The following is a 21,206-nucleotide window of genomic DNA, read 5'->3' on the forward strand; positions in this document are numbered from 1 at the left end:
GCTGCTAGGTCCAATACATTGTAAAACACCTGAACAGACCACCGTCGGGAGCCAGCTTTCACGGAATACTTCTGTGCCATCTGATCCAAAACATCAACTCCATATTTTGTTGCGTTGTAAAACTCCATGGTCTCTGGTATTTATTTTCACTAGTCCTGATGCTAATTGACTGACCAAAGCAGCGCAGCTGGCAAGGCTTCTTGAAAAACAGTAGACTGTCAGTCATTCACTCAGGCAGAGAGTAGAGACTAATCTAATTACAGCTAAACACATTGCAGACTGGTAAATAAAAATAATAAAGTAGAATACCGTTCTGTATAATCAAAATACAATTGTTTTCTCTGTGGCCGTCAATGTGACTGCTCCCGGGGCTTTTAGGTATAATGTGCGTTTCATGCTTTGTGAGAATATTTAATACATATGGACAGAAAGGTACATGAACACGCAGCCCCATATGTGTTACACGACTGGAGAAAATCACATTTTAAAACCAAAAAACGTCAAAATGACTGCCCAGGGCTTCTAGTGTTAAACAATGATGCATGGTTGGTATGGTGCTGTAATTGAAATTTCTGTGGCTCTGGTTCTTGATAAAGTCATAATTTGTGCTGTTGTGTTTTGTGCCGTGTCTCCAAGTAATGCAAATCTGTCTGTTTGTGTATAAAAACAGGTCGTTTTCCTGTTGTTGAGTTTGTTTGTTTAGCTGTTGGTACCAATGATGTTGTTCCTGCTGCTGTTGGGGTCTGGCCTGTGGCTCATTGCAATGCTGATTCTGCTGGTTTGTGTTACAGACAGTTGTGAGGCGGTATTCCTCAGTGTGCTGTGTTCGGTCTGGAGATGTTACTTGGACAGTTGCATAATGGTATTCCTCAATGTGCAGATTTAGTGCTGAATATTTTACATTGACAGTTGCACGATAATAACTCTCAACAGGCTGTTGTTAGCCAGGAAATGCTAAATGGACAGTTGCTCTTGGACATGTTTATGACTTTTTAAACATTCATATGCGTTTATAACAGGGCTGGTGTTTAAAATCTAAATGTTAAAGTATAGAAAAAATATAATAACAATTATTTAGAGTTCCAAATGACTAAACACCAGTGCTATACAAATCTACACATAAACACTGCTGTTTAGGAATAGAGCACTTCGATTTTTATATTTCTTTTTTTTTTTTTTTTTAATACACACATGCCATTTAGATATTACACGTTTCACACGTTGTAGTTTTACAGTGTAAATGTATGAAAAGAAGACAGGTGTAGCCATAATACAGATACATTTAATGTCACTTCTATTAATGTCACACTCTGGTTATTAATATCAAATTGAAATGTCCCGGCCCCAGTACAATGCATGCTGTGACTGATGTTTTTTTTTTTTTTTAAATGTATTAATGATCAATAACCGCAACTGTTATGCATGTTTTCCTGTTTAAACATATTTAAATAATTTATATCAGGGGTTTCAAACTCATGGCCCGCGGGCCGTATGCGGCATGCACAGTGCTGCAAAATATTTATACAAAAGTAATTTAATCTGGCCCGCATGGAGCTGCATGCGTAAAACTTGAGTATAGATGTAAAACGTGTGTAGGCGATGTTGTGCATTGTTAACGGTTAGTTCTGTTGTAATACGTTGCTACCACTTTACGAACTGTCGCATTAGCTACCATAGCATTTAAACTAGAAAGGAAAGGGGGAGAAATCAACAAAAAAACAGAAGGGAGACCACATCAAAACAAGAACAACAACTCAGGTAAGACAACCATTAAATGTATTTATCTAAATGCTAGAAGTATCAGAAACAAAATTCTAGAACTTGAAGCTACTGCACTAACAGGTAACTATGATGTGATAGGTGTTACAGAAACTTGGTTGTCTGAGAGTGATGGGGACGAATATAATATTTGTGGGTATACACTGTATAGGAAAGACAGGCAGGACAGAAGAGGAGGAGGGGTAGCGCTATACATAAGAAACAGTCTTGAAGCCCAGGTGTTAAACCTGGACAAAGAAAATAAAACTGAATCAATATGGGTCAGAATAACAGACAAAAATTCAAAGGGCATAATAATAGGAGCATGCTATAGACCGCCAGATTCAGACGGTGAGCAAAATAATCTGTTATACAATGACATTAGAAATGTGTGTAGCAAAGGAGAAGCCATACTAATGGGGGATTTCAACTTCCCCCAAATAAAATGGGAAAACCCGGTGGGTAGCACGAAGGATGAAATAGAAATGGTGGAAATGACAAATGACTGCTTCCTAACACAATTTGTGAAGGCACCCACTAGAGGGGAGGCATGCCTTGATTTAGTCTTTTCAAATAACGAAGACAGAATAACTAAAACAGAGGTCAGAGAACCACTGGCAAACTCAGACCACAACATGGTCTCATTTGAAGTGTTTTTTAAATCCCCAAAAGTAAAGACTAAAGCTAAGGTTTACAATTTTAGAAAAGCAAACTATGAAGGTATGAAACAGAGACTAACAGAAGTAGATTGGAGTAAAATAGAGAAAACACCCACAGAAGAAGGATGGTTGTTCTTCAAAAATGTAGTACTAGAGGCGCAAAACAATTATATCCCTAAAGTAGACAAATCTAAATGTAAAACTAAATTGCCAAAATGGTTTAATAGATCAATTAAAAAAATATTCAGCGAAAAAAGGCACTTTACAGAGCATTAAAAAAGGACCAAAAAGAAAGTACACAGAAAGAGTACACAGAACTGCAAACGCAAGTCAAAAAGGAAGTTAGAAAGGCCAAGAGAGAAATAGAAATAAACATTGCTAAGGGAGCTAAAACCAATTCCAAAATGTTTTTCCAATATTACAACAGCAAGAGAACATTCAAAGAGGAGATTAAATGTTTAAGAGATACAAATGGCAAAATCGTAGAGGAAGAAAAAAAAAAAATAGCAAATATGTTAAATGATTACTTTTCACAAGTTTTTACAAAGGAAGATACTGACAACATGCCCCACATGTCATCCAGTTCCTATCCAGTTTTAAATAACTTTAGCATAACTGAGGCAGAAGTGTTAAAGGGACTAGGAGCACTTAAAATAAACAAATCCCCTGGGCCGGATGAGATCCTCCCAGTAGTACTCAAAGAAATGAAAGAAGTAATTTACAAACCGCTAACCAAGATCATGCAGCAGTCTCTTGACACAGGGGTGGTACCGACAGACTGGAAAATTGCAAACGTAATACCGATCCACAAAAAGGGAAACAAAACTGAACCAGGTAACTACAGACCAGTAAGCCTGACTTCTATTATATGCAAACTTATGGAAACTATAATAAGATCCAAAAGGGAAAATTACCTTTATGGTAACAGGGTCCTGGGAGACAGTCAACATGGTTTTAGGAAAGGGAGATCGTGTCTAACTAACTTGCTTGATTTTTTTGAGGATGCAACAACGATAATGGATAATTGCAAAGCATATGACATGGTTTATTTGGATTTCCAAAAAGCTTTTCACAAAGTCCCGCACAAAAGATTAATTCTCAAACTGAACGCAGTTGGGATTCAAGGAAACACATGTACATGGATTAGGGAGTGGTTAACATGTAGAAAACAGAAAGTACTGATTAGAGGAAAAACCTCAGAATGGAGTGTGGTAACCAGTGGTGTACCACAGGGATCAGTATTAGGTCCTCTGCTATTCCTAATCTACATTAATGATTTAGATTCTGGTATAGTAAGCAAACTTGTTAAATTTGCAGACGACACAAAAGTAGGAGGAGTGGCAAACACTGTTGCAGCAGCAAAGGTCATTCAAAATGATCTAGACAAGATTCAGAACTGGGCAGACACATGGCATTTAATAGAGAAAAGTGTAAGGTACTGCACGCAGGAAATAAAAATGTACATTATAAATATCATATGGGAGATACTGAAATTGGAGAAGGAATCTATGAAAAAGACCTAGGAGTTTTTGTTGACTCAGAAATGTCTTCATCTAGACAATGTGGGGAAGCTATAAAAAAGGCTAACAAGATGCTCGGATACATTGTGAAAAGTGTTGAATTTAAATCAAGGGAAGTAATGTTAAAACTGTACAATGCACTTGTAAGACCTCATCTTGAATATTGTGTGCAGTTCTGGTCACCTCGCTATAAAAAAGATATTGCTGCTCTAGAAAGAGTGCAAAGAAGAGCGACCAGAATTATTCCGGGCTTAAAAGGCATGTCATATGCAGACAGGCTAAAAGAATTGAATCTGTTCAGTCTTGAACAAAGAAGACTACGTGGCGACCTAATTCAAGCATTCAAAATTCTAAAAGGTATTGACAGTGTCGACCCAAGGGACTTTTTCAGCCTGAAAAAAGAAACAAGGACCAGGGGTCACAAATGGAGTTTAGAAAAGGGGCATTCAGAACAGAAAATAGGAGGCACTTTTTTTACACAGAGAATTGTGAGGGTCTGGAATCAACTCCCCAGTAATGTTGTTGAAGCTGACACCCTGGGATCCTTCAAGAAGCTGCTTGATGAGATTTTGGGATCAATAAGCTACTAACAACCAAACGAGCAAGATGGGCCGAATGGCCTCCTCTTGTTTGTAAACTTTCTTATGTTCTTATGTTCTTATGTTTAACTGTGTTGTTCTGCTGTGCTGTTGGCTCCTCCCCTCGTTAATGCTTGCGTTGTTCTGCTGTGGGCTGTTGGCTCCTCCCCTCGCATGTGCTCATAACGGCGCTGAATTTGATCATGCTGCTCCGAGTTTTCAGCTTGTTTGTTATCAGAAAACACACATAAGAACATAAGAACATAAGAAAGTTTACAAACGAGAGGAGGCCATTCGGCCCATCTTGCTCGTTTGGTTGTTAGTAGCTTATTGATCCCAAAATCTCATCAAGCAGCTTCTTGAAGGATCCCAGGGTGTCAGCTTCAACAACATTACTGGGGAGTTGATTCCAGACCCTCACAATTCTCTGTGTAAAAAAAGTGTCTCCTATTTTCTGTTCTGAATGCCCCTTTTTCTAAACTCCATTTGTGACCCCTGGTCCTTGTTTCTTTTTTCAGGCTGAAAAAGTCCCTTGGGTCGACACTGTCAATACCTTTTAGAATTTTGAATGCTTGAATTAGGTCGCCACGTAGTCTTCTTTGTTCAAGACTGAACAGATTCAATTCTTTTAGCCTGTCTGCATATGACATGCCTTTTAAACCCGGAATAATTCTGGTCGCTCTTCTTTGCACTCTTTCTAGAGCAGCAATATCTTTTTTATAGCGAGGTGACCAGAACTGCACACAATATTCAAGATGAGGTCTTACTAGTGCATTGTACAGTTTTAACATTACTTCCCTTGATTTAAATTCAACACTTTTCACAATGTATCCGAGTATCTTGTTAGCCTTTTTTATAGCTTCCCCACATTGTCTAGATGAAGACATTTCTGAGTCAACAAAAACTCCTAGGTCTTTTTCATAGATTCCTTCTCCAATTTCAATATCTCCCATATGATATTTATAATGTACATTTTTATTTCCTGCGTGCAGTACCTTACACTTTTCTCTATTAAATGTCATTTGCCATGTATCTGCCCAGTTCTGAATCTTGTCTAGATCATTTTGAATGACCTTTGCTGCTGCAACAGTGTTTGCCACTCCTCCTACTTTTGTGTCGTCTGCAAATTTAACAAGTTTGCTTACTATACCAGAATCTAAATCATTAATGTAGATTAGGAATAGCAGAGGACCTAATACTGATCCCTGTGGTACACCACTGGTTACCACACTCCATTCTGAGGTTTTTCCTCTAATCAGTACTTTCTGTTTTCTACATGTTAACCACTCCCTAATCCATGTACATGTGTTTCCTTGAATCCCAACTGCGTTCAGTTTGAGAATTAATCTTTTGTGCGGGACTTTGTCAAAAGCTTTCTGGAAATCTAAATAAACCATGTCATATGCTTTGCAATTATCCATTATCGATGTTGCATCCTCAAAAAAATCAAGCAAGTTTAGTTAGGCACGATCTCCCTTTCCTAAAACCATGTTGACTGTCTCCCAGTACCCTGTTACCATATAGGTAATTTTCCATTTTGGCTCTTATTATAGTTTCCATAAGTTTGCATATAATAGAAGTCAGGCTTACTGGTCTGTAGTTACCTGGTTCAGTTTTGTTTCCCTTTTTGTGGATCGGTATTACGTTTGCAATTTTCCAGTCTGTCGGTACCACCCCTGTGTCAAGAGACTGCTGCATGATCTTGGTTAGCGGTTTGTAAATAACTTCTTTCATTTCTTTGAGTACTATTGGGAGGATCTCATCCGGCCCAGGGGATTTGTTTATTTTAAGAGCTCCTAGTCCCTTTAACACTTCTGCCTCAGTTATGCTAAAGTTATTTAAAACTGGATAGGAACTGGATGACATGTGGGGCATGTTGTCAGTATCTTCCTTTGTAAAAACTTGTGAAAAGTAATCATTTAACATATTTGCTATTTTTTTTTCTTCCTCTACGATTTTGCCATTTGTATCTCTTAAACATTTAATCTCCTCTTTGAATGTTCTCTTGCTGTTGTAATATTGGAAAAACATTTTGGAATTGGTTTTAGCTCCCTTAGCAATGTTCATTTCTATTTCTCTCTTGGCCTTTCTAACTTCCTTTTTGACTTGCGTTTGCAGTTCTGTGTACTCTTTCTGCGTACTTTCTTTTTGGTCCTTTTTTAATGCTCTGTAAAGCGGCTGTTTGACTTTGAGCTGCTGCTGTGTTTCCCCAATGTCCTCTGTTTTCTGATTAAAGCAATTCAAGATGCAATTTCTCCTTATTGCTTCTAAACTGCTCTGTACTTTTCCACGCCTGTACTTCTCCCACTCGCTTTCACTTCTACTCGCTGTCGCTGGGAAGACATGAGGCTGTCAAATTAACAGTTAAACATTCATTCAGAAATCAGTAAAGCAAGGCTCTGGTTTGTTTCTTCTTAAGCCTGGTTCATGCCAATACATTACATATTTTATACTGAAGTGTAATTTATAGATAACAATTGTTACCTAAAATGTAGTAAAAGGGACACAGGGGGGGGGGGGGGGGGGGATTTTTTTTTTTTTTTTGTGGGGGGGGGGGGGGGGGGGGGGGGGGGGGGTCTTCATTTAAATTTTAGCGACAGCTTAAATAACTGAAGGAATAGTAACTGCTCTGTTATTGTTCAATATAAAAATAAGGTTACAGCTCGATGGAGGAGGAAGGTCTTTGCCCCTGGGTTCACACAGTGAATCAGTGAAGGGTCCTTGAATAACACACCATATTGAGCATGGCCTGATCAGGAATTGCCAATTGAAGTAAGCAAAACATTCAATGCAGCAGAGAGAATCCCATTAGCAAGGCATTTTGACAAACACTAATATATACATAATAATGTACAATTAGTGAGCATCCACACAAAAAAAAAAATCAAAAACAGCTTTTAAAGAAAGATTTATTATTTATCAATACACACTTTGGCATTTTCCAAAAAAATACAACTCCAGCTACAAGAACAGCCACTGAACACACACCCATTGTAACTCCCTGAAGGGACCACACATTGACTCGGGCTGAAAGAGAAGAAAGAAATGTTAGTGGAATACAATACGATTACACCAATGTGAAAACACACCAAGTAGAAAGTTAATTTTACTTGAAATGAAATTATGTTCACATTATGCATATTATCGCTTCTAGGCATAAAGTGAAGGAATCCCTCTCTCTTCAGCTGAATTGGACCGGAAGACACAAATGCTTTCACTGTACCACCCTTCAGCTCTGCAACATACAGGAGGAGTCTAGTGAACAAACTGGACAGAGCTCTTACCAAGTCTCTGTTTTCCTGGAATGCACCGTCTGCTACAGAGGCTGTCTGATGGCCGGTTTGAATCACATATCACAACACCACAGTGGAAGTAAATCTGAAAGACAGTACACCTCGTCAAGCAAAACTTGCATCAGTAGCTCAGGCAGTATTGTTTGTCAATGGGGAACATTTGAGGATTATGAATTGAAAAACACAGTATATCATAGTAAATGTTTCTTGCATTAAAAAGTGCTGTTAGTTGGAATGAAAACATATTTCACTAAAGATTTGGGAAAGGTGAATATTTGCTGCTTGCAAAGCAATCCAAGCCATGCATTGTGGTACAAGATCCCCAAACCAACACTCCTCTTTACCTGTCCTTTCAGTGCATCCTGGCATTGAAGGAAAACATTCACTTCAAACCTCTTCAGATGGGAAGGGAACAGCACTCTTGCATTGCTGGAGACTGGGTGAAAGATGGTCAAGTACTCATCTGCAGAGTTCTCACAGCTACAAAGAGAAAGTAGTCAGGAGCACATCAGCCACAATTCCAGTTCCTGTGTTTTGTAGCAGTAATCTCATATTCCAGCCTCTTACCTGTCCACAACAACATCCCACTTTGGAGAGCTAGTCCTGTCAGCAGAATAGGTTGACCAGCAGTTCTTCAAAAACAATTCAGCCTGTGGATCCCTGCTGTACAGGAGTTCTACCTCAAAATACAAGGGTCTTCGTAAGTACTTCACAACAGGGTAATCTTCCGCTCCATAGAGGTCATTGTAGGTTGAATCTGCAGAGATGCAAGGGAGAATTTATAGAAGGAAACACACTGCTACAGCATCTACATTATTTTAAATTTCCAAGTTATACCCAATGCAAGCCGCATGATGACCGCAAGGTCCCCCAAGCCAGGCTGGACTCCAGGTGCAGGGTTATTCTGGTACAAGAACTGTACTACCTTGGTGTCATTGACCAGATAGTGACAGGCAACTCTCAGCCTGGAAAGAGGAGATGGGTTAGTAGAGCTTCAGCCTCAATCATAAAGATGCTCAATTTGTGATGCAATCCTTACCGGTAAGATGTGAACAGCACTTCATTCTCATAAGTCAGGAGGTTGTTGTCAAACTGGAAGAGAAATCACAAAGGCTCAGTTGCCATGAACATGCAGATTTAGTATGGAGCTGCATACCAAGTTGCAGGCTACCTAATATGGTACTTAGGATCATCCCCAGCTGCATACTGACTTAATACCAATTTCAAAATACATGTTTTGGTTATGAATATTCAGTTTCATAATTGTTAAAACATTTTGGGATTTTTCATGTTTGTTCCAGTTCGTACGTTTCTGTCTACAGAAACTACTAGACTAACTTAATATTGTTTTAGTAACCTCTAGAGGGGAACAAAGTTTTGGGTATGTTGCAAATAGACAATTTAAATACATAACTGGTGATTTGAGCTGCTTAATCAGTACTAGTTTAGTACCTCTGTACTAACCAGGAGATCATCCCCAGTTAGTATGCTCCTTTCAGTTCATTGCAATTGACCAGAAAGGTCTAAGGCAGCACATACAATGCCCTATCATGCGTCACAGCACCTTTGTCAACTGGACATGCAGTTCAATACAATGATGGCATCTTTCAGGTGACAAGTGCCCTCAATTCATACAAGTAATTCAGCCAATGAAAATACAGGTCACCATACCCCCCCCCCCCCCCCCCCCCCTATCCCTTGATTCAGGGTGTTATGGTGAACCTCCTCAAATATGATTTTAAATGTGTCAATACTAACCCTTCTATTTGTTCCACAGGAGTTGACATTGAAGTAGAAAACCAAATTGATAGCATCAGACTGGAGAGGCCCGCAACTAGGATCCCATAGTGTTAGTTAACTTGAAGACAAGCTGGGGATGGATTCAACCTTCACAGCAAGAGCTGCATGATTCCATTGGCAAAGCAATCTGAAACATAGCATTTGGAAACAGGTTAAAGAAACAGATTATACATCTCCAATCTCAAAAGCAGCTATTATACAGAATGATTGGTGTGTAGGAGAGTTACCAATCATCTTTGTAGGGAAATTGCAGCACAGAGATGTTAGCCACCACAACCATAGTCTCAATATCCTTCAAGGTCATGTCAAGCCTGCTTTTGATGCCTGAAGAACTGATCACCTACAGAGACAATATATCAGGTCAGATGTTGAACCCAAAACAGCTAAACACACATTTTAAAGTTGCATCACTTACTTCATATGTGGCATCAATGGAATTGTATGGCACAGCCATCCAGAAATTGGTAGAGTTGGCATTATACTTGTACAGGGCAAGCAGACTTCCACAAAAGGAATCCAGTTGCGACCCATGTTGCCATATGTTACCATGATATAGAATACAGCACCATCACAGTAGCCAGTTACTGTAGGTGGAACTGCAAGAGGAAGAACAGTGGTCATTGCAATGGACTGGATTGCTTAGGAAAGGGTAGCTGTAGACCACAAGTAGTCACTTACTGATGTCTTGGAGAACAGCTTCAACTACAGCAGGATGAGTAAAGGGTGTATTCTCTGGCACTATATTCAGCAAGTAGGTCAGGGGCAGAATGTAGGTTCTTGTGTCTGGAGGTGTTACCTGAAAGAAAAGCAAGGGTTTGTAGATTAAACCCAAAGTCTGTCAGCAACCAACACATCCAAAGAAGGCAAGTGTTTTCAAAGGACAACCAGATGGTTGAACAGGTTGGATGGTACCTTTTGCTTCACATTGGGGCCTTCAAATGGCACCTGGAGAGTATAGGTCTTGGATCCATTGGGAAAGACATGCTCCTGGACATTATAACCTTTTAGGTTGGCTTCTGGCACAGTTAAAGTCTCTGGTCCAACTAGAATTTGGACAAGCTCCACATCAGGCAGGAATGTCCCCAGGGTCACATTGAACACTCTTTCTTTAGGAACAGTGTCTGAAAATAAAGCATGCAGTTAAAATGAAGGATATGAAGTGGAGCACTGCAACAAATCCCTTTGAGTTACTGCAGGAGGACAAGTTCTACATACAGTTTGTGACAACTGGTGGCAGAGGCATGAAAGGAGTGGTTATTGGATGAAATATTGTGTACTTGGTCTTCTCAGGCCCATCTTGCCAGGTATGCTCCAGCATTGGTTCAATAGAGTAAGAGATCACATAGGTGTTGTCCAATACATGGCTCTGAAAGCACAGGAGCATTTTAGAGGCAAGCTTTAAAATGAGAAGGATTTAGAAGATGAACTTCTGCATACCTTGTAATATCCACCACCAGCTCCCACAGGAATTTTTACAGTGATTAGCTGGGGACCAACATCCAGTTTATAACCTCTATTCTGAATTGCTGCAGGGTCAAGCTTGCGGCCATCAACTCCCATTTGAACATCAAGGGTAGTAATTTGTGGTGTAGGAACAAGAGGAGGTAGAACACGGGGAACATTCCATGTAATCATCTCTTCTGTGAAGGCTGTTCCATCTGACAAAGACACCATAGACTTGGTATTAAATCATACTTCCCCTAGAAGAGTTCTTGAGCACCGTTCCCTTCACAGTTTGGATATACTGTACTAAAGAACAATGAAGCCTAGACTACTTACCACCTGAGGCTGGCTTTCTGTGGAGTTGAATGCAGCTCTAACCAGAATTTGAGTTGGTGTAGTGTTTATGCCATAGCCATTTGTCATGGCCTGAGCAACAGTCATAGCCTTCTTTCTATTTGCTGGGAGATGGAACACAATTTTCCAGATGCTATTGTCAGCAGCAATTTCCTAGCATAAGAAAATCTCATTAGAACAGGGAGTTTGAACACAAAGCATCCCCCAGTCTAAAGGATTTGGGATAGCAGATGTATTGTTTAATAAACATGAACTAAACCTGAAGGGTGAAAGTTTAACAAGGTAGCACTGAAACAGTTATATGTTCACCGGGCATCTCTAATGTGAACAGTAAATCCTCAATTACAACTGCATACTAAAGAGCCCACGTGAAAGCATGTGATCTGTATCTGATACAGGCAGAGTTTACAGCCATTCATTTTTACTGGACAGTAGTAAAACTGAATACATCACTGTACCAGACTGTAGGACAACAGCTGAAATTGTACCTATGAAGCAGTCTGCAAAAGGTAAATATCAGAACCCATTTAACATGAAGAGTTTCTAACCCTGCACATATGAAGTCACTACCTCAATGGTTGAAATACAAAGCTTACACACTGGCAGCATTGCAAAAAAAAAAAAAATGTAAAAAAGCAAGAAAGGATTGACCTCCATGTGACAGGATGGTTGCAGTGCACAGGTGTGTGGTGATGCACGGACCAGGAAGAAGTGAGACAACACACCGAGACGTGGAGTTTTGGTGAAGCTGAGCAGGTGCTCAGCATTTAATAAATGAACAAACAGAAAATAAGAAGGGTGGACTAAACAAACAGAACACAGGACACGGCACTGGCAGCCAAAACAAACAGCCAAACAAAATGAATTAACACTAAACGAAACAGACCCTAGTGGACGAACAGACAAACACGGTGAGTTTAATTCATTATTTACTTTTACTTCGCTTTTTATTTTCTCCGTCTCTACACCCATTCTCCACTCACCGAACACACAACCCTGAGTGAGTGAAAACATGCTGCTTTTATGCAGATGTACTGAGACTCGATTGCTAATCAATCATTCAATTGGAGTCTCGGTACATCTACATGTGAATTAATTAGTGCACTCCCGTGACACACATTATACACATGTTATCTGCACGTGAAGTGAAGTGCAACCCTCCTGCCTAAATACAAATCTACATTTTACATTACTTGTGTTCATGACCCACATTATATCCCTTGCATCTGTACATAGACACCCATATTACACACACAACATATAAACATAAAGACGCACAGGGGCAGGCACACTGCCACACTCCACAATCAAATTTCAAAGGAATCACAGAACACAGCCAATGCCTCAAATGTCACACAATTCTAATAAGGCAGCCATCTTGGGAGACAGGTTAAAGTTAAGGGGACGTTAGATTTTGCTTCCACTAGATGAGACAGTAGAGTAGACCTCAATAGGCAAGACCAAGGGGTCATGAATGAATCAAATACAAAGTCACATTATTTTACCTCAGGGTATGCAAGGGACCAATCAGGATCATCTTGAACAAAGTCTGGCTCAAAAAGTGGCACACCTCTTCTCGCAGAAACCTTGCAGATAATTGAGGTTAGTCAGGAATGAAGCACTTCTGTAGTGAATTTAAAAAAATGTACAAGTTATACTGAAGACCATTAGTCGTGTCCTGACAGCCCTTACCTCCATGTAGTTTGTTTCACACAGAATCTCCCTCTCTGCCCATGGAGAATAGGGGCACATCATGCTCTGAACATAGGAGGAAGCTGAAGTCATAGCACTGTTTGAGAAGACATTAATTTGTACTGTCAGCTTGTATGTCTCATTATTCTGGAAACAATGGCTAAAGTTAGTGCCAGCATGGCACCATTAGAAACAAGTTTACAAGAAATAAAATGAAGACTTACTGTATTCTGAGCAAAGCAGCTCAGCACAGAAGCAAGTAACTTGGCATTTCCCAAGAAGTCAACGGTTAAGCTATATCCACACTGTGTGGCCAGTCTTGGAGAGAGGGACACAAGCTCCCCCTTATTGTCTATGGAAAGAAATTCAGGTGGGCTTTTAAGAAACTATAAATGTCATCAAGCAAGGTGGAAAGATAACAGCTACTTCTTGCAATTGTGTAAGAAATATTTATATTAATAGAAATACAGCCATTCAGAACACTAAGTTTATGGTGGTTGATGCAATACAGATCAGGTGTACTCTGTACTTAATTCAGATTATTACATTATGAATCAACAGTCTTTGTACATCAAAAGCTTTCCATTCAAGAAACACGATCACTCACCAATCACATTGATGCGAAAATACTTTCCCACAAAAGAATTCTCCAACATCATCATCATAACACTCCCTTGACATTCTGTCCTCACCAAGCCTGCGGAAGACAACAGTACCTAAACACAACCAGCAAATAAATAGGAAGCCAAAAGCACAGCTCTGCCGAAGCGACCTTTATCGCACCTAGAGGGGGGTTCTGCGCGCAAACTTCAGCGGCTAACACTGCCAGCAGCAATGTTATTCTGCATTGAAAAAAACAGACTACAGTGAGAAACACACACAACAAAATTAACATTTCAAAACTAGAGAAAAGATCAGCAGTTATCCAAATCTAAGACAACACGGCATCATTAAATCCAAGGCAGACCCGACCGTAAACTACTTTCTTCATTCTAAAGAAATAACAATAAAAACAAAACGGCCAGTAGTTGAGTTTGGTGTTCCTTCTTCTAGTTAAATCTATAAGGTGCATTCCATCTATTATTTTAGATGATTAGCAACCTCTATCTGTAGTCTTTTGTTTGCCTATGTTTTACTTTATTTTTCTGTCATCTTTATTATTTATAACTTCCCTTCTTTTCCTGTTTCCTTTTATATTTCATCAGTATATTTTCTCTTTTCAGTCTCCCTTCCTCTTTCCCTTTTCCCAGTAAGTTCTTTATGTTGACCTCGTACGCCTCCATTTCTCTCAGCCTCCTCTCCATTCTCCTTCTCTGCTCCTCATATTTCTCACATTTTAATAAATAATGTTCTACTGTTTCTGCAACTTTACATTTTTCACACTTTCCATCTTCAAGATTCCCCAGTCTTAATAGGTGTTTTTTTTAAAGAACTATGCCCAATCCTTAACCTATCCAAAGCTCTTTCCTCTTTCCTTCCCAATCCTTTATTCACCCAACTATTATTCACCTCTTTCTGGATATTATGATAAAACCTTCCTTTTATGCTTTCATCCCATCTCTCCTGCCATTCTTTTACTATCATTTTTTTTTCACAGACTCCCATTTCCTGCGACCCCAGAGGAATCACTAAATCAAGCTCCTCTCTTTAACCCATTGTTTGCTGCAAGAGCTACCTTCTCATTACTCAGAATGCCAGAGTGTGTACTTATTGCATGCCATGTGTGTTTACCCACATTAAACACACAACATATAAACATAAAGACACACAGGGGCAGGCACACTGCCACACTCCACAATCAATCAAATGATTCAAAGGAATCACAAAACACAGCCAATGCCTCAAATGTCACAGAGTGACCAGGAATCCAAACTAAAATCACTTCTATCCCCATTATAGTACATTCCTTATAGTGTTGTATTATTTCAAATATGATATGTCTTCTATTAGTAAATTCCCTTTTCAATGCAATAAGTACACTTATTGCATTGAAAAGGGAATTTACTAATAGAATCTGAAAATATGACTGTTTTTTAGGCTTTATTTCAGTTATTTTAACTATTGCCAATAGTATCCCTACCATTTCTGCAGCATACACTGGTACTTGGTCTGATATCCTTGCTATTTTACAGATATCCAATTCTGGGATATAATACGCTATTGCCACCATCCCTGTTTTTGGATCCTTGGATGGATCCATCTGTTATGTATATATTATATATATATATATTATATATATATATATATATATATATATATATATATATAACAGATATACATAGTGCCTCCACACTCTTCTCCTCTACAAAAGCTTGACTCTTTCTTTTCAATTACATTGTTTCCCCTCCTTTCTTCACTTGCTCATTCAATTCTATACAACAATTTGGTTTTTTACCAACCATCTGGGTAACACATTTATATTAACATGCTCTACCAATTTGTTCAATTCCCAATTCCTTATCTATTTTTGCACCCAATAACCCAATGTGCCCCCATTTGTTTCCCACCTCTCCTTTTTATAATGATTAATCCACCTATGTTACAAGCTTTTCCTAGGAGGAAATTCTATATGCATAGAGTTAGCGTTTATCCATACTTTATACATAAAAATGTTCTCCTTAATTCCAATGGCATCTCATTTATCAAAACCTGCAAGCATTTCTTGGAGCAGATTCCATGGCTCCTATACATACCCGTATTGCTTTAGCTTGCAAATTATCCAGTTTTTCCATCTTACTTTTACATGTTCCCACTAGAATCTGACTTCCATAACCTATTACTCTCCTAATGAACCCGCTGTATATCATCAACATACTGCTTTTATTTGCTTCCCAACTCGTTCCTGAAATAATTCTTAGGATATTTATCTTTCCTTTAACATTTATCTATTATAGGATTTATTTATTTTTCCAAAGTAATTTTTTATCAAACCACACTCCCAAGTATCTAAATTCCTCCATCTTTAAGAATCTTATCTTGGTATAATAAATTTATCTTCTCCTGTTCTCTTCTCCGTCGTAAAAATAACAACACCTCTGTTTTTGTTACTGATATTTTAAAACCCCACTTAATTGACCACTTGTCAAGATTAATCATTGCCGCCTGCAGGTCCCTCCTAACTATTTCAATATGTTTATTCATTTTATGCAACATTGATATTGCAAAGCATATGACATGGTTTATTTAGATTTCCAGAAAGCTTTTGACAAAGTCCTGCATAAAAGATGAATTCTCAAACCTAACACAGTAAGGATTCAAGGAAACACACGTACATGGATTAGGGAGTGGTTAACATGTAGAAAACACAAAAGTACTGATTAGAGGAGAAACCTCAGAATTGAGTGTGGTAACCAGTGGAGTACAACAGGGATCAGTATTAGGTCCTCTGCTTTTCCTAATCTACATTAATGATTTAGATTCTGGTATAGTAAGCAAACTTGTTAAATTCGCAGATGACACAAAAATAGGAGGAGTGACAAACACTGTTGCAGCAGCAAAGGTCATTCAAAATGAGCTAGTCAAGATTCAGAACTGGGCAAACACATGGCAAATGACATTTAATAGAGAAAAGTGTAAGGTACTGCACGCAGGAAATAAAAATGCACATTATAAATATCATATGGGAGATACTGAAATTGGAGAAGGAATCTATGAAAAGACCAAGGAGTTTTTCTTGACTCAGAAATGGGGAAGCTATAAAAAAGGCCAACAAGATGCTCAGATACATTGTGAAAAGTATTGAATTTAAATCAAGGGAAGTAATGTTAAAACTGTACAATGCATAAAAGGCATGTCATATGCAGACAGGCTAAAAGAATTGAATCTATTCAGTCTTAAACAAAGAAGACTACGTGGCGACCTAATTCAGTATTCAAAATTCTAAAAGGTATTGACAATGTCGACTCAAGGACTTTTTCAACCTGAAAAAAGAAACAAAGACCAGGGGTCACAAATGGAGATTAGACAAAGGGGCATTCAGAACAAAAAGTAGGAGGCACTTTTTTACACAGAGAATTGTGAGGGTCTGGTTTCAACTCCCCAGTAATGCTGTTGAAGCGGACACCCTGGGATCCTTCAAGAAGTTGCTTGATGAGATTCTGGGATCAATAAGTTACTAACAACCAAACGAGCAAGATGGGCTGAATGGCCTCCTCTCATTTGTAAACTTTCTTATGTTCTTATGTTCTTGTAAATATCCCCATGTGACAAAGAGCAAATGAATCTGGATCAACAATCTCCCTCTCGACCTGTGACAGCACTGCACAGCAGGAATTACGTGTCCCGTACTGAATGGTTGGGCAGTTCATTCCACTGGCAGTCAGAAGCAGGCCATTCAAGAAAGAGAATACGTCACGGTACCAGGAGTCATCGCGCTAGTCCGGTGAGCGAAGTTTCATTAATGAATTGGAGTTGGAAATGAATTGAACTAACTATCGGAGCGGTTGGGGCTATTGGTACTTTAGGGGGACGTGACGTCGTGATGGGTTCCTTTTGTTGAGGTTAATGGGTAAAAGGAGAACAGTGAAATCTGGTCGAATAATTGTGTACGTTTGTCTTTGCCAGACGGCTAATACTAATCCGGGAGCTGCAGCTTCAAATTAGTATTAAACCCGGACGTCACTGCACCTGAGCACAAGCACGGACCCCTGGATCAAGCACCACACCTGCACCCAGAGCACGCACTGTCCAGAGATGTCTGTGTTGTGTTATTATTATTTCGGGACTGTAAACCCTTGTTTTTGCGCTGGCGATACCCATTGTTGGGTAGAGCCAGCTTTATTATTTTTGTACGATGAAAGTGGTTGGAGGAGGATTAAAAACTTGAACCGTGAGTTTTGTGTCTGTCTGTGTTTGGATATTTTACTAAAATATCCTCAGCTAAATCATTGATCATTATATTAAATAGCAGCGGGCTGATAACACTTCCTTGAGGAGTTCCATTTTGCATTTCAAATCTTTCAGAGAACTTCCCCTTGATTTTTACTTCATATTATCTTTCCTTCAGAAACTGTGAGTGATCACAAAGTCCTCCTTTTTATCCAATGACGCTATTTAATATAACAAGCCTTCTTTCCAGACCATATCATACGCTTTCTCTACGTCAATAAAAACTTCTCCTTCTCACTTAATGCCTCCTTCACTTCAGTAGGCAATCTTACCAACTGATCTGTCGTCGATCTATTTTTACGAAAGCCACTTTGACAATCATTATTTTTTTAGTTTCCAAAAAATACCACATTCTTTCACACACCATCCTTTCCATAATTTTACATATAATAGCTGTCAATGCTGTTGGTCAGTTTGGTGTTCCTTAGTGTGCAATGGGTTTATAAAGAGGTTCAGGTGCTAATGGGAGCTAATTACTGCAATTGATGTGGGCACCTTTTTCATATTAGTCCTCTAATTTTCAATCAGTACGCTAATTAAAATAAATAAATGAATACATAAATTAACAAAGAAGAAGAAGAAGAATTAGAATTAGAGCTGGAGCTGGAGCTGGAGCTGGAGTTGGAGTTGCAAGCAACTTTACGGCTTTAAACAATTGGCTTCGTTAAATTGCTGGCATTAGTTCCCTGAGGCCTGAAAAATGTAGTTGCAGCTGTGTTTTTGTTACAGGCCTTACAAACATTTGGACAAAACATCATTATGTCCATTATGTGACTATCAGGAATTCCAAGTTCATGGACATAAGCGGTCTCTTGTGGTGAGATTTTCAAAAACAGTCTTAGTTCACCAAAACTGCATTCTAAAATAACACCACAACAGGGCAAACGTGCAAATCAAAACCAAGAAATGAAAAAATGTGGCAGCGTTGCTCGTTTTATTTACAGTTGTGTTTCTCTTAAACATACAGTTCTAGTGTCAATATCTACAGGACGTGCTGTACATCATTTTCTGTGTGTTTTAATGAAGTCTGCTGTACTTTATCTGTCTGTGAGATTTTGCTTTGCCAGCATACAATGAATGAAACAAAACAGCTCTGTTCTGAGCCTGGCGTGAGATTTATGTTCTGATATATAGATATATATTATATATAATATTATAAGTGTACTGTTATAAAAAGGTATTTCCTGTGCGACACGCTTGAATTATTATTATTATTATTATTATTATTATTATTATTATTATTATTTAGGGCTGACATGAATCCAGAGCAGCACACTCAGCCTACATCTACTCCAGACACTAATGATGACGAGGGTTGGCTGAAAACCGCAAGGTTGAGAAAAATCATATCATTACAGTACAATGCATTAGATTATGACCCTAAACTGGACCAGCAGTTTTTTTAAAAGAAAATATACGTGATCTATCTGTTTGACCAACTGAAAAAAAAAGACACAAAAGCATCGTTATTGATTTAGATGCAACAATACACAATACTGTTGTGTTTAATTAATGCACAATTATGTAAACCGAGTAGTGATCAAAATAGAAACCACTAGAAGGATTTTAGATGGCGTGCAGATGCGGCACTGACAAGCGGTTGCTGTTTACAATGGATATTATAAGTAGTGTAATTCAGCAATGGCTCTATTAATTATACAATATTAGAACAAATCATACCAACCGGCATAGGGGAGGGGGGTTACCTGAATTCAAATTGTATTCACTGGAAAAATTATAGCTCTGAAAACAGCTCGTTTATGATGTTAAAATTGAAATTAAGATTTATTTTTATATAAAAGATCTCCGATATCACAATTAGATAAATTCTAATTCCATATTACATAAATTGTCAAACTGCACTGAACAGTTTGTATTTTGCGGTTGGTATATTCCTCGTTCCGCAGCCCCTCCCCGTTCTGTAGAAGGCAGACCCGTTCAGACACCGAGGGAGAGCACACAGCAGGTGAGCGAGTATTTATTGAGTGGTATAGTGTGTTTTAAAGCTACAGAAAGCTGTTATGCTGTATCATGTTTAAAGGTCCGGGTTGTTGTGGGGTAGGAGCGCATTGTTTTTATGTGTGTGTGTATTTCTGAAGCGGCGTGGCTGTGGCTGATTCGGCTCTGTTTGTTGTTATTCCCCTCCCCCTTCCCGTTGCAGATGTCGTGCCACGACTAGTGTTGGTTTTTTTTGTTTGTTTTTGTATTCGGCCCATCTTGCTGCGTTTGGGGTTTTTGTAGCTATTGATCCCAGAGTCTCATCAAGCATTTTCTTGAAGGATCTCAGGGTGTCAGATTCAACAACATTTTTAGGAAGTTGATTCCAGACCCTCACGATTCTTGGTGTAAAGAAAAGTGCCTCCTATTTTTCTGTTATGAATACACCTTTTTCTAATCTCCATTGATGACCCCTGGTCTTTATTTCTTTTTTCAGGTTGAAAAAGTCCCATAGGTCGATACTGTCAATACCTTTTAGAACTTTGAATGCTTGAATTAGGTTTAGGTTGCCGCAAGTCCTTTTTTGTTCAGATGAACCGAATTCCATTTCGTTTAGACTCCTCTGCATATGCCATGCCTTTTAAACCTGGAAATAATTCAGGTCGCTCCTCTTTGCACTCTTTCTAGAGCAGCAATATCTTTGTTTATAGCGAAGGTGACCAGAACTGAACACAATATTCCAAATGATGTGCTTGACTATGTCATTGTATCAGTTTTAAACATTACTTCACTTGATTAAATTAACATTTTTTATTTCCTGCGTGCAGTACCTTACACCTTTCTCTATTAAATGTCATTTGCCATGTGTTTGTCCAGTTCTGAATGCTGTCTAGATCATTTTGAATGACCTTTGCTGCTGCAACGGTGTTTGCCACTCCTCCTATTTTTGTGTCGTCTGCAAATAAGTTTACTTATTATACCAGAATCTAAATTGTTAATGTAGATTAGGAATAGAAGAGGACCTACTACTGATCCCTGTGGTGCTCCACTGGTTACCACACTCCATTCTGAGGTTCTCCTCTAATCAGTACTAATTGGTTTCTACATGTTCACCACTCCCTAATCCATGTACATGTGTTTCCTTGAATCCCCAATGCGTTCAGTTTGAGAATTAATTTTTGTGCGGGCGTTCTGGAAATATAAATAAACCATGTCATATGATTTGCAATTATAATTATCGATGTTGCATCCTCAAAAAAAAATCAAGCAAGTTAGTTAGACACA

The 21,206-nt window shown here is 38.8% G+C and overlaps 2 protein-coding genes across 2 annotated transcripts; both read right to left on the reverse strand.

Moving 5' to 3' along the window:
- Nucleotides 1-7,799: 7,799 nt before the first annotated feature.
- Nucleotides 7,800-9,888, reverse strand: LOC121312123 (zona pellucida sperm-binding protein 2-like; the record flags this gene model as incomplete). The annotated part of the gene is made up of 6 exons (XM_041244120.1): nt 9,865-9,888; nt 8,848-8,900; nt 8,646-8,773; nt 8,376-8,565; nt 8,153-8,288; nt 7,800-7,893 (listed from the first exon to the last, which is right to left on the reverse strand). Coding segments are annotated over exons 1-6 (625 nt in total), but the record flags the coding sequence as incomplete, so codon positions are not given.
- A 25-nt stretch (nt 9,889-9,913) lies between these two features.
- LOC121312124 lies at nt 9,914-11,282 on the reverse strand. The gene is made up of 5 exons (XM_041244121.1): nt 11,046-11,282; nt 10,824-10,974; nt 10,507-10,729; nt 10,287-10,384; nt 9,914-9,948 (listed from the first exon to the last, which is right to left on the reverse strand). The coding sequence occupies exons 1-5, from the start codon at nt 11,280-11,282 to the stop codon at nt 9,914-9,916; spliced, it is 744 nt and encodes a 247-aa protein (XP_041100055.1).
- Between the last annotated feature and the right edge of the window lie 9,924 nt (nt 11,283-21,206).

The sequence above is a fragment of the Polyodon spathula genome, unplaced genomic scaffold, assembly GCF_017654505.1.
Source record: "Polyodon spathula isolate WHYD16114869_AA unplaced genomic scaffold, ASM1765450v1 scaffolds_3608, whole genome shotgun sequence".
Taxonomy (NCBI): Eukaryota; Metazoa; Chordata; class Actinopteri; order Acipenseriformes; family Polyodontidae; genus Polyodon; species Polyodon spathula.